Source organism: Trachemys scripta, chromosome 1 (assembly GCF_013100865.1).
Source record: "Trachemys scripta elegans isolate TJP31775 chromosome 1, CAS_Tse_1.0, whole genome shotgun sequence".
NCBI lineage: Eukaryota > Metazoa > Chordata > Testudines > Emydidae > Trachemys > Trachemys scripta.
The window spans coordinates 283750459-283763879 of NC_048298.1; the positions used below are offsets into that span (position 1 = coordinate 283750459).

The 13421-nt window shown below is 42.5% G+C and overlaps 1 protein-coding gene across 1 annotated transcript in view; it reads right to left on the bottom strand.

Moving 5' to 3' along the window:
• Nucleotides 1-643: 643 nt before the first annotated feature.
• Nucleotides 644-13421, bottom strand: part of OLFM4 (olfactomedin 4) — a 32090-nt gene continuing 19312 nt past the window's right edge. Inside the window, exon 6 of the mRNA XM_034758396.1 lies at nt 644-2817. Within this exon, the coding sequence (XP_034614287.1) occupies nt 2015-2817 (803 nt within the window). The 3' untranslated portion in view covers nt 644-2014. The remainder of the gene's footprint in view (nt 2818-13421) is intronic.

Sequence of the window (13421 nt, forward strand, 5' to 3'; positions counted from 1 at the left end):
TAATAATTAATAGTGTGTAATAAGCATGTCATAAAAACAAATTTTAAATTTCCAAGATTACTGCTTTTATAATTTATGCTGAGGTAAGGGAGAAAATCCCTGGAAATATTCATTTTTAGGAAGTGGTTCACGAGACTTGACATTTTAGTGAAAGGGATTCGTGAGTTGTTAAAGTTTGGGAACCACTGGTTTATGGGGAGCCTGTGTACCTGAGTCAGAGCAGAAGATTCCAGTAAGTGGCAGGGGACCTAGGTTCAGTGTTGCAACACCTAACTTTAAGTCCACTTTGTGGATCTAGCCCCAAATTTCTCCTTAAAATGTGATGCCATATAGAGCTGCCATATAGAGATGCCTGTGATTAGGGCAACCCTTGGGAATTATTGGTTCGCCAAAAAATGTGAAGCAAGAAATATTCTATTAGCTTTTTTATTTTTAAACATCCTTCGGTAGGGCTATTGTGAATTCCTTATAGGCCCATGCTCGTGGATCAGGTTACTGTGCCAGTGCTGGCTGGCTTTCAAATTTATTTCACAGATTTTCAGGAAACAGATGCAGATACCTGGTAAACGGCAGCACCTGACTTAAAGATGGGTCATCAGCCTCAGACCTCTCTCCACCAAGTTGAGATGTTACTTGAATGTTAATCTAACTGATGAACATATTTCAATGGGTGGAAATAAAGTCCCTCATCTAGTTACTGACAGATTGATTCACACCTTTGTGTTGTTCTAGGAGCTATGGACTATGATGATCTCTGTTTCCAATATTGTTTGGTCAAGCTGGCTTTTTGCTGCATCCCAAAAGTTTCCCAGCTGTCGCATAATGACTTAAATAACTGTAGGGTTTGGATTTTTAGAACACTTTTTATTAAACAAAAATTAATCATTCACATCTACTGATCCAGGTTATAAGAAAACAAAGATAGGGTTAATAAAATAAAACCAGCAAACATTCACTGCATTTTCATAATTGTACACGTCAGTATTTCTGACATGATTACAGTACAGATATTGATAAAAAATATTATGTGGCATTTTAAAAATAAAGAGCATCTGACTGATTTTTTCCTAACTTCAGTATTCTGTAACGGACAAATCATGTGCCAGATTCACCCCCCAATGTAAAATAATTGAAGCCAATGGAGTTATACTGGAAACGAATTTTGGCTCCTTGTTTTCGGAGTGTTTTTGAAAGATGCTAATGGAGGTCACAGTAAATTGCAGAATGCTAAATGGAAGCATGTAGGGTGGCATAGTTTCTGCTCTACTGCAGCATATGGCATACACCAAGGGACTACCAGAGACTATTAAAAGTCAATGGAACTCTTTCCATGGTTTTCAGTGGGGTATGGCTCATGCTCCCAGGACACAGTGCTAAGAAAATGCAACCGTCCAAAAATGGGTAAGGTTTTTTTCCCAGGAGTGCAACTTTAGGAAAGTAGTCCATTGGAGCCCTGCCATCTAAAATACATTGATGGGTTGAAAGGAAGGAGCCATGGCAACCATTTCCATAGCTTCATCTTAACCGATGGTCTGCTCTTTAAAGATCAAGTCTTAATTCTCCTCTAATTTTAATCTTTTAGTAATTATTTGATGCCAGTGATTAATATATTTATGGCCTTCCATATTTTGAGCACTGATGACAAAACAGCAGTTCAGTTTCTGTGTTTTATCCAAATACAGACATTCCTCCAAATGCACATCAGTGTGTGAGCCTATTGCTATGCATGTTCTGTCCATCAATAAGTCATCTATTTATCTTTACAGCAGAGGCATTTCTAGTACACCTGTCACCATTGTATCTAAACACCGGTTAAAAAGCTAAGAACCCAATCTTGCAACTAGTTATTACCAGGCATAGAGGTTATTAGTGTAAGTAATCCCTTCACTGGGACAGCTCATGGTAATAAACCTTAGGCCCAGTAGCTACTCTTGGGAGGATTAGGACATTAACATTGTCAACAGGGATATAAAATTGGACTTTCTATGATCTCTAGCTGTTATGTAAATTCATATCAGTGTAACGCAGGTTGAAAAATCAGATTGTATCTAACAAGGTAGCCATCATTGTAAACATACAGGATTTGGTCTGAGGGGTTATAGTTGATACTCTGAACTGTTTCTAACATTTTGTCCATAATTATACTAATTCTACCTTCCTGTTCAGTGTTGGTGTCATACATGTAAAATATTTCCTCTTTCCTAGTGCTGACAGGTCTTGTGGCATATAGAACACCACATACGATGAAAGCGTTAGAAACAGATGGCTTGTACTGCCTTGTTTTCCAAGTATGGAGCACATCAAGTGTGGTCTCATTGAGTTTGCTAATCACAATGTTACCCGTGCTTTCCTCAGTTGAATAAATTACCCATAATCCACTTTCATCCACAGCAAAGTCTATATCTTGCCACCCAACACCAGCATAAGAGAAACGGTTACCATAAGCAGCGTTTGGCAGAGTTTTCCTCAAAGCCAATGTGTTTGTGTTTAAATCGAGCTTGCCCATATCTCTTGTACTATATATATTATAATACATGAAATTATTGTAAACTACAATGCCACTGCCTTCCCCGTATGCAATTCTACTTTCTTTAGCGTTTTTGAATAGCAGCAAATCATCATAGGAATTATGAAGTCTGTAATATTCCAAGATTCTCCCATCTGGGTTCAAAGGTGCAACCCAGTATAGGTCCTTCTCTGGCGTCCGAAGAGAGTAATCCCTACCCCAGGCACCATATTTGAAGGAAAATCCTCTCCAATTCAGCTGTACAACATAGGGCTGGCTGATATTCACAATTCCACCATGACCACAACTACCTGTAAGCAAAAAGAAAATGCGGGCTTTTCAAATGGCATGATTAGGGGAGAGGATTTACAGTGTGTGTTTTATAAGAATCAGGTTAGTTGCAAGGACAGAAATACATACATATCTTTGTCAACGACTTGCTTTGCACCATGTAAACAGCACACAGATTTCATTACTGTAGCTGTTCCAGTCTGACTGAGATACAGCGGTCAAAGGCCCATACCACTAGAACGGGGGTCATACTAAAAAAACAGCCAACAATCCAGCACCAAATTATAGGGACCTCTGTTTTCAGTCAGTACTCACTCGCAGTAAATACGTGATCAGCTTCTGTTTCAGATAAATGATCAGTTTATGATCAGATGGGTTGGGAAATCACATAGAAAATACAATTTCAGAAGCATTTTAGGTCATTGGCTCCTGCAGTGGAGCATAGTTCTGAGAATGTAGGAAACAAGAAAAAGGAACATCTTGTCTCATTGTACAACAGTGAGTTTTAGAAGTTGGAGGGAGAATTAGCAGCACTAGTTCTAGAGGCTCATTTCAGATTAGCATGCTGCTGTCAAAATCACCACTTTAAAACAATACTTCACAGTACCTTCCATCTGAAGCTCTCAAAGCAATTCAGACATTAATGAGCATAGCCTTACAACAGCCCTGTGAGCTGGAGTTAAATATCCCCAGTTTACATGTGAGGTAACTATAAAGTGACCTTACATAGTTTAAACAGGACAGTCCTGGTGTTTCTTATGATGTCACAGGAGCTTCAGGATGACTAAAATATTCTGTTTTTTTTTTTCCATTTCATCAGCCAAAATGTTTGGTTTTTTATAGCTACACAATGCTTGTTCAAGATGTATTGCTATGCTGAGTAGAATTTACACTGTTTACTGAGAACAAACAGCACAGTGGAATGAGCTGTTCATGTTCATGTTTCACAATGAACGCAGAACACTACATCATTGGAACATAAGAACAGCCATATTGGGTCAGACCAAAGGTCCATCTAGCCCAGTATCCTGTGTTCTGACAGTGGCCAATGCCAGCTGCCCTAAAGGGAATGAACAGAACAGGCAATCATCAAGTCCTCCATTCCCTATTGCCCATTCCCAGCTTCTGGCAAACAGAGGCTAAGGACACCATCCCTGCCCTGCTAATAGCCATTAATGGAGCTATCCTTCATGAATATACCTCGTTCTTTTTTGAACCCTGTTATAGTCTTGGCCTTCACAACATCCTCTGGCAAGGAGTTCCACAGGTTTACCGTGCGTTGTGTGAAAAAATACTTCCTTTTGTTTGTTTTAAACCTGCTGCCTATTCATGTCATTTGGTGACCCCTAGTTCTTGCATTATGAGGAGTAAATAACACTTCCTTCTTTACTTTCTCCACACCAGTCATGATTTTATAGACCTCTTATCATATCCCCCCTTAGTCGTCTTTTTTTCAAGCTGAAAAGTCCCAGTCTCTTATTAATCTTTCCTCATATGGCAGACGCTCTACACCCCTAATAATTTTTGTTGCCTTTTCTGAACCTTTTTCAATTCCAATATATCTTTTTTGAGATGGGGTGACCACATCTGTACGCAGTATTCAAGATGTGGATGTACCATGGATTTATATAGAGGCAATAGGATATTTTCTGTCCTATTATCTATCCCTTTCTTAATGATTCCCAGCATTCTGTTTGCCTTTTTGACTGCCGCTGCACATTGAGTGGATGTTTATTCATAGATTCATAGATTCATAGATTATAGGACTGGAAGGGACCTCGAGAGGTCATCGAGTCCAGTCCCCTGCCCGCATGGCAGGACCAAATACTGTCTAGACCATCCCTGATAGACATTTATCTAACCTACTCTTAAATATCTCCAGAGATGGAGATTCCACAACCTCCCTAGGCAATTTATTCCAGTGTTTAACCACCCTGACAGTTAGGAACTTTTTCCTAATGTCCAACCTAGACCTCCCTTGCTGCAGTTTAAACCCATTGCTTCTGGTTCTATCCTTAGAGGCTAAGGTGAACAAGTTCTCTCCCTCCTCCTTATGACACCCTTTTAGATACCTGAAAACTGCTATCATGTCCCCTCTCAGTCTTCTCTTTTCCAAACTAAACAAACCCAGTTCTTTCAGCCTTCCTTCATAGGTCATGTTCTCAAGACCTTTAATCATTCTTGTTGCTCTTCTTTGGACCCTTTCCAATTTCTCCACATCTTTTTTAAAATGCGGCGCCCAGAACTGGACACAATACTCCAGCTGAGGCCTAACCAGAGCAGAGTAGAGCGGAAGAATGACTTCTCGTGTCTTGCTCACAACACACCTGTTAATGCATCCCAGAATCATGTTTGCTTTTTTTGCAACAGCATCACACTGTTGACTCATATTTAGCTTGTGGTCTACTATAACCCCTAGATCCCTTTCTGCCGTACTCCTTCCTAGACAGTCTTTTCCCATTCTGTATGTGTGAAATTGATTTTTCCTTCCTAAGTGGAGCACTTTGCATTTGTCTTTGTTAAACTTCATCCTGTTTAACTCAGCCCATTTCTCCAATTTGTCCAGATCATTTTGAATTATGACCCTGTCCTCCAAAGTAGTTGCAATCCCTCCCAGTTTGGTATCATCCGCAAACTTAATAAGCGTACTTTCTATGCCAATATCTAAGTCGTTGATGAAGATATTGAACAGAGCCGGTCCCAAAACAGACCCCTGCGGAACCCCACTCGTTACGCCTTTCCAGCAGGATTGGGAACCATTAATAACAACTCTCTGAGTACGGTTATCCAGCCAGTTATGCACCCACCTTATAGTAGCCCCATCTAATTTGTATTTGCCTAGTTTATCGATAAGAATATCATGCGAGACCGTATCAAATGCCTTACTAAAGTCTAGGTATACCACATCCACCGCTTCACCCTTATCCACAAGGACAGAGAACTATCCACAATGATTCCAAGATCTCTTTCTTGAGTGGTAACAGCTAATTTAGACGCCATCATTTTATATGTGTAGTTGGAATTATGTTTTCTAATGTGTATTACTTTGCATTTATCAACATTGAATTTCATCTGCCATTTTGTTGCCCAATCTCTCAGTTTTGAGAGACCTTCTGTAGCTCTTTGCAGTCTGCCTGGGACTTAACTATCATGAGTAGTTTTGTATCATCTGCAAATTTTTCCATCTCACTGTTTACCCCTTTTTCCAGATCATTTATGAATACGTTGAATAGGACTAGTCCCAGTACCGACCCCTGGGGGACACCACTATTTACCTCTCTCCATTCTGAAAACTGACTATTTATTCCTACCCTTTGTTTTCTATCTTTTAACCAGTTACCAATCCATGAGAGGACCTTCCCTCTTATGCCATGACTGCTTACTTTGCTTCAGAGGCTTCAATGAGGGACCTTGTCGAAGGCTTCCTGAAAATCTAAATATACTATATCCACTGGATCCCCCTTGTACACATGCTTGTTGATCCCCTCAAAGAATTCTAGTAGATTGGTGAGGCATGATTTCCCTTCACAAAAAACATGTTGACTCTTCCCCAACAAATTATGTTAATCTATGTGTCTGACAGTTTTGGTCTTTACTATAGTTTCAACCAGTTTGCCCGATACTGAAGTCAGGTTTACCAGCCTGTAATTGCCGGGGTCGCCTCTGGAGCCCTTTTTAAAAATTGGCATCACATTTGCTATCCTCCAGTCATTCGGTACAGAAGCTGATTTAAAAATTGAAAAAATCCTCCACTCCAAAATACACATGTCCCTCTCTGAGTCAGAAGCTGGCCGTGGTGACACCAGCACACTTTAAAATAAGTGTCCTTTTGTCTGACTCTTTCCAGCCCTAAAAGATGTCACCATGTACATGTGCCAGATTTCTTTTTCCTTTAAAAATATGGTCATCTGAGACACAGATGCTAAGTGACCTGCACAAGGTCACACAGCAAGTGAGTGGCAATGCCAAGACTAGAACAAACATTTCTTAACTAGGGTGCTTTCACCACTAGACAATGCTCCCTCCTTCTTAGAGATGAAGGACATTTTACCTGCCAAGACCTGAGTTTCATGTTTCTATTAATTGATCAATTCATGACACCAGCTGATTACATAATAAACACCTAGATCAGTGTCGAGGTTGCACATGCTCTAGTGGGGGAGGGGTGTATCTTTGACACAAGTCACTTAAGAACATAAGAACGGCCGTACTGGGTCAGACCAAAGATCCATCTAGCCCAGTATCCTGTCCACCCACAGTAGCCAATGCCAGGTGCCCCAGAGGAAGTGAACCTAACAGGTAATGATCAAGTGATCTCTCTCCTGCCATCCATCTCCACCCTCTGACAAACAGAGCCTAGGGACACCATTCCTTACCCGTCCTGGCTAATAGCCGTTAATGGACTTAACCTCCATGAATTTATCCAGTTCTCTTTTAAACGCTGTTATAGTCCTAGCCTTCACAACCTCCTCAGGTAAGGAGTTCCACAAGTTGACTGTGCACTGTTTGAAGAAGAACTTCCTTTTATTTGTTTTAAACTTGCTGCCTATTAATTTCATGTGGTGACCCCTAGTTCTTGTATTATGGGAATAAGTAAATAACTTTTTTCCTTGTCTACTTGCTCCACATCACTCATGATATTTTATCTTTTCAGTGAATATCATTTGATGGCTGTTTGCAAGCCTATATGAAAAGAGTTGCTGGCCTTAATCTATTCCTAATAGAGAAGTAGCCACAGCACAAATAACACCATCACCCCCTTATTAGCATTGAGAACTGAGATAACACAAAGACAGAACTATGCTCTCATACCTAAAGCTGATCCCCCTTAAGGAGGGTTGAAGAGCACCCATGGAGTAGAATAGGGAAACGCATACTACCACTGACAGACCCAGACGAGCAGGTTCCTTTGGCCAGAAACATCTTCTGAACAGTCCACAAAATACAAAGCAATATGCACAGGGGAGGAAACCCCTTATGGCCAGTCTGAAGATGCTCTCTCTGGGAAATGATTGGAGCACACCTGCCACTTGGAGAAAACTGGCGCTTACAAATGCAAAACATTTCTTCTTCAGAAATAGAGGGATCAAAGTCATCCCTGGCAGGGATGATTTATCGACATCTAGATAGAGGGATGCATTGCCCTAGAGGCAGGACAGTGTCTTTCTGGCCTTTCAGTCTAACTATTGGTAACATCTGCAGAATCCAATATTAATGTGCATTTAACTGTAATTGTAACATTTGTGGCAGTCTATGAAATACGGTTTTGCAGTGAAACTCACCATGTCTCCCTTCCTTTTGTCTTTCCACCTTTCCTAAGCTCCACTGTCTCCTTTCTTCTGTTGTATAGCTTTTCCCACATCTCCCTAGCCCAGCCTGACCCCTGGTGCCAAAGCAGGTGGGGATCAGGAATTCACTCACTGTCCTCACTGTGGGGGGTGGGAGGCAGATTTCATTTCTTCGTGGGGCTTCTATGGAGCCCTGCTGATGGAAGCTGCAGAGAGGCTGTGCTGAATTGTTGCCTCCCCTGGCCACCCGGGTCATGCCCCTTCTTGGTCAGCACCAGCCATCTGTGGGGCTTAGTTGGCCAGAGCAGAGGTTACAGCCATTCTGTGCCACTGTAACTTCCCCCGGATTAATTTTCTCTGAGGACACAGTGCTAGAAGATGGTGTAGCCCTGGGTTTTGCTCCCTCGTTGAAAAAACTACCAAATAATGCTCCAATTACAGCAAATCGGCATTCTAGGCTCAGATTCAGCAAAGCATTTAAACACGTGCTTAAGTGCTTTACTGACTGTGAATGGACCACTGAGACCTGAGACCTCATTTCCAGATATAGCACACAATGCAGGCACTGTATGGCCAGGCAGGCTGTAGCTCTGCAAATGGCAATTAGCATGGCCTCGGTACTTGGCACACATACTGATGTTTGGAGGTGCTCATACCTCAGCTAATGCAGTGCAAGAAAGATAATGCAGATGATGATGCACAGTGGCTTGCAGCCTGCCAACTCCATAAATCAATTTGAGCCATTTGCCTTATATCTCTATTGTATATCGCTACCTCCGGCATTATGGTTTGTTCTTAACTGTCGACATATTGAATCTATTATTGAACTTAACTCACAGCAATCTTATTTCAAAATTAAATGGTTATTAAGTGCTTCCATAAATCTGTGATTTGTTCCAAATAATATTGCTGGTACTGAGGTACTACTAAACTCATATATATGCAACCTCAAATAATTTTTCATGTCATTAAACTGAACCCAATCCAGCTTTATTTTAATAATTCATGCACTGTTTCATAAATAAAAAACAAACGTGTGTTCAGCAGAGAGACCGTTTCTTACAAAAGAAATAATAAATTATTATTTCTTCCCTTAAAGAGATCTCTCTGCTGAACACTTGTTTGTTTCTTATTTATGAAACCATGTATGAATTATTAAAATAAAGTTAGGAGCATGTTTAGTTTAATGACATGAGAAATTGTGTGAAGTTCCATACAGTGGATGTTTGATTTTGATTTTTGAAAACTTTCCCAGAAAGAGTTTTAAAAAAAAACCTCTGTGGTAGTCAGGGTGGGTTATCTGTCTTCTGCACAGGTTCAGAGGAACTCATTGTTGTTTATTTAATCTTAACTTGCCTTCCTGTCTGGATCTTGTGGAAAAAGATACACAAAAGAAACAAAGTGTCATGTCATTTTGTAAATATTGGGCGGCACTTGAAATAAATCCCTATGAATTATTCAGACTTTAGCATTTTAACTCCTTTTTTACTGTGTTAGACCTCTGATCATTGAAGTCCCAGGGCTAAAGCCGTGTCTTGTCTCTTTTTCAGAGGTGGGCTGCATGTTCACGTAGGGGAATAAGGTAGAGGGAGCTAAGAAAACACATACACTTTATTCCCCCACACAGGCTACCCAGACTTTGGGTCAGGATGCGCAGGGGGAAGTGGCGCTGCATGTCTGCTTGCTAACCCACTTCTGAGGGGCAGAGGAGTGAGCATGGAAAGGCGGGAAGCCATGGCTCCATAGCCCCAGTGTACCAGTCACCACAGCTAAGATGGCAGGCTGGGGGTTGTGACTGCAGTGAATTGATATCCTTGTGCCCATAGTTCCCTCTAAGCTGCGCGGCCAGGCGGCCGCCCAGCAGTCTATCAAGTGCTGCACGCTTTAGGTGCCCTCTTCCCCCCACTGCTGCACTGCTCCTGCCCCATGCCTGGGAGTCCCTGGCCAGCTGCTCCCGGGAGCCTCCTGCTTGCTGTGCAGATCAGGAGAAGAGGAGGGGGTGTGATGTCAGGGTATCCCCCTCCCCTGCCCCACCATCCCTATATCCCATCTCTGCAGAGCGGGGGAGGGACACAACAGAGCTCAGAACTTGGAGCTTGCTGGTGGCTGCTGCTGTGTCTGAACAAACAGGCTTCAGACTGGTGAGTGCCGATCTCCTTAAAGGGGCAGCATACTTAAAGGGGCAGCGTGTGTGTGTGTGTCTGTCTGTCACACACACACACAGTCTCTCTCACTCACACTCACACACACACACACACACTCTCTTTCACACTCACCTCCCAACACATACTTGTGTTGTTGTTGTTGCCGTTACTTCTTAATACTTCCTGCAATTCACACATAGTCTCTGTAATTTTATTCTTTCAACATGCTGTTATTTGAGTTTTTTGACTCATCTATGCATTTCATAATTTTTATTTCTCTTACGCTTAAATTTAATGCTTTGAGTAGTGAGTTCTAAAATGCCTAACCTGTCCTGGATGGAGTAATTATCCCTATGGTAACTTTTTAAATATATATATTATATCTAAGTATTTTGTTTCTACTGGTAGCACACATCCACACATTACCTCGATAATTTGGTGCACATAACAAAATTCATTCCGCACATGAATGGAAAAAAGTAGAGGGAACATTGCCTGTGCTCCCTGAAGAACAAGTCAGAAAGGGAAAATGTGGCTCCTTGCACCACAATTTTTCCTGTGTTGCTCCTGGGGCAGCCCGGCAATGTGCCACCTCTTCCAAAGGGCTGAGACACCATCCAACCCAGAAATAGTAAGCTCTCTGGGGAAAGGAACATATTACATTTTGGTCCTACTCCTGTGATCTGGCCCATGCAGGCAGATACTTATACCCACATTGATTCCCACTGATATCAGGGGCACAGGGATCCATCCACCCAGATCAGCTTTTTGGAGTGGGCCTGTGTTTGTACAAACACCATGGAAATATCCAGCTCTAAATAAACATATCTGTAACTAAGGCATTAACATTTCAAGTGATAACTGGTACCTTACCCCAAAAGACAACCAGACTATAGGCATTTATTTTCCTACATCCCAGCTTTACTTAGATGGGGAGGGGGCATGAAATCAGTGTGACCCTCATACCAAGATGCCTGAGCTTCCATGGAGGCTAATTCCATGTTCCCACCCTGGTGAGAGCTGTTTGCCAATAACTTGAAGTCTGGTATATTAGTCCATGAAGGCACAATGGGGGGAAAAAACAGCTTTGCCTTTCCATTTGCCTGTTAGTGTCTCATTTGGCTCTTGACTCTCCGCTGACTACCAGATAATTTTAGTCCAGTGTGACAAAAAGCCGGCTGCTGAGCCCTCACTGAACTCGTCTCTGTACTCCTGCCCTGATGCAATCAGTTGAAATCAACACAAACGAGAGACAGTCATTCAGTTTGTCAAAGGGATGGGAAGAGGTTGGATAAGTTTCTGCTGATTTGGGGCAGTAAATAGTGACAGAGGTGCTGGAAACTGCTGCAGGCATGGTAAAAGTAATGAGTTTTTATTATCAACACATTTACTGAATCCCATCTCGGACTGGGCCATGCACTAGAAAACTGCAGTCAGAGAGCAGGCCAGATGGAGAGCAGTACTTACTTTCTGATAGGTTGCTTGAGAATAGGCCTGCTCTCGCTACACAGCGTGTCAGTGAGCAGCACTTTGGGATGCAGTGTTTGAGGGGCTGTATTCCAAAGAGCAAGAGCAAGTAACTTTAATTAAACCCTCCTTAGACAAGTTAGGGATTTTTCAGGCTCTCCCAAGTCCACTTTACCCAACCAAAATACGAAGTAGGGGCGGGGGGGAACAGATCTGAAAGCAGGACAAAGGATCAGTGTAATACAAATATTATAAATATAGTATGAGCCAAAAGCAGAGGAAGTGGTTTGACAGGAATCAAAGTTGTGGAGGAAATGTATGGAAATCTGTGTGTAACTGCCTAAAGGCGTGCTAGGGAGTTTTGATAGTCTAGTGTGTGCAACTATTCGCATCCTCCAAAGGGACCCATCCAGGAAATCCACCAAGCTCACTTATTCACCCCCTGTTCCCAAACAGCAACTTCTCCCTCCCACTTTCTCTCTGTTAAGGAAATGAACTATACTGTGTACAATCAGTGTAGAAAGTTTTGAACAATATGACATGAAATGAAAGATTGCACCCACTGCAAAGAGAGTGCAATTCATCTGTTCCCCTTCCTTCTTTCCCTCCCCACGAAAGTCAGGCTAAGCAGGCTTTGTGTGGTCAATTATTCAGCAGGTTAGGGATCTGAATCTTTGTCTCTATCTAGGTATTTACACAGTAGTAGCTGAGCAACTCCACTCCCTAATAGACAGGAAAATTCCCAGGCTCGCCATAGTTGCTATTCCAGTCTTGGGCTAGAGTAGGAACCATGGCACTGATATACTCCCCTTCAGCATGGTTTATTGTCATTGGATCTCCCCCTAATGGCACATCCAGAAATCACAATCCCACCCTGCTCCCAAACTCCCACCAAACCTTGTTTTGACCTATTTGAAATTGGTGGCAAGTTACCTCTACCGTTCACAAGACGTACAGAGTCCCTCCCTATGGCCTCTCCACACTTCACACCCCCCTCAAACAAGAGAACCACTGAGGTTTCATTGCAGTAGGGGCCTTCTGAAGCCTCTGTGCCAATGGGGGAATTGAACCCAGAAACCATCCAAAAAGTAATCAGCTAGATCCTCAACTGGTATAAACTGTCATAGTCCAACCAAAGTCAATGGAGCTATGGCAACTTATGCCAGCTGAGGAGCTGGCCTTCCATGTCATTCCCGGTGCTAAGAAAGCTGCTGTGCCCTCAGGGCTGGCTCCAGGATTTTGGCTGCCCCAAGCAGCCAAAAAAAAAAAAAAAAAGCCGCGATCTGCGACGGCAATTCGACGGAAGGTCCTTCACTCCGAGCGGGAGTGAGGGACCGTCCACCGAATTGCTGTCGAATAGCTGGACCTGCCGCCCCCTCTCCGGAGTGGCCGCCCCAAGCACCTGCTTGCCAAGCTGGTGCCTGGAGCTGGCCCTGTGTGCCCTGCAGGCATGCCACATTCAAGTCAACCAGAAAGAGGTCCAGTCCACTAACCCTGAAATGAGCCCCTCCTCCTCTTACATACACCTGCTGAACACAGCACTATGGTTAAAGGTTTTAGCACTTTTTAACTGTAAGAAAGACTTGTTCTCAGGCTTGAGAAGAAAGAGGCAGCCTCTCTCTACACACCATCACCCTCAATAAATCAATGAAATGCCCTTCAAATGCTTTTTAAACCCTACACTTTCCACTGAACAATTGGTAAGCCTTTCCTAAGGATTAGCAA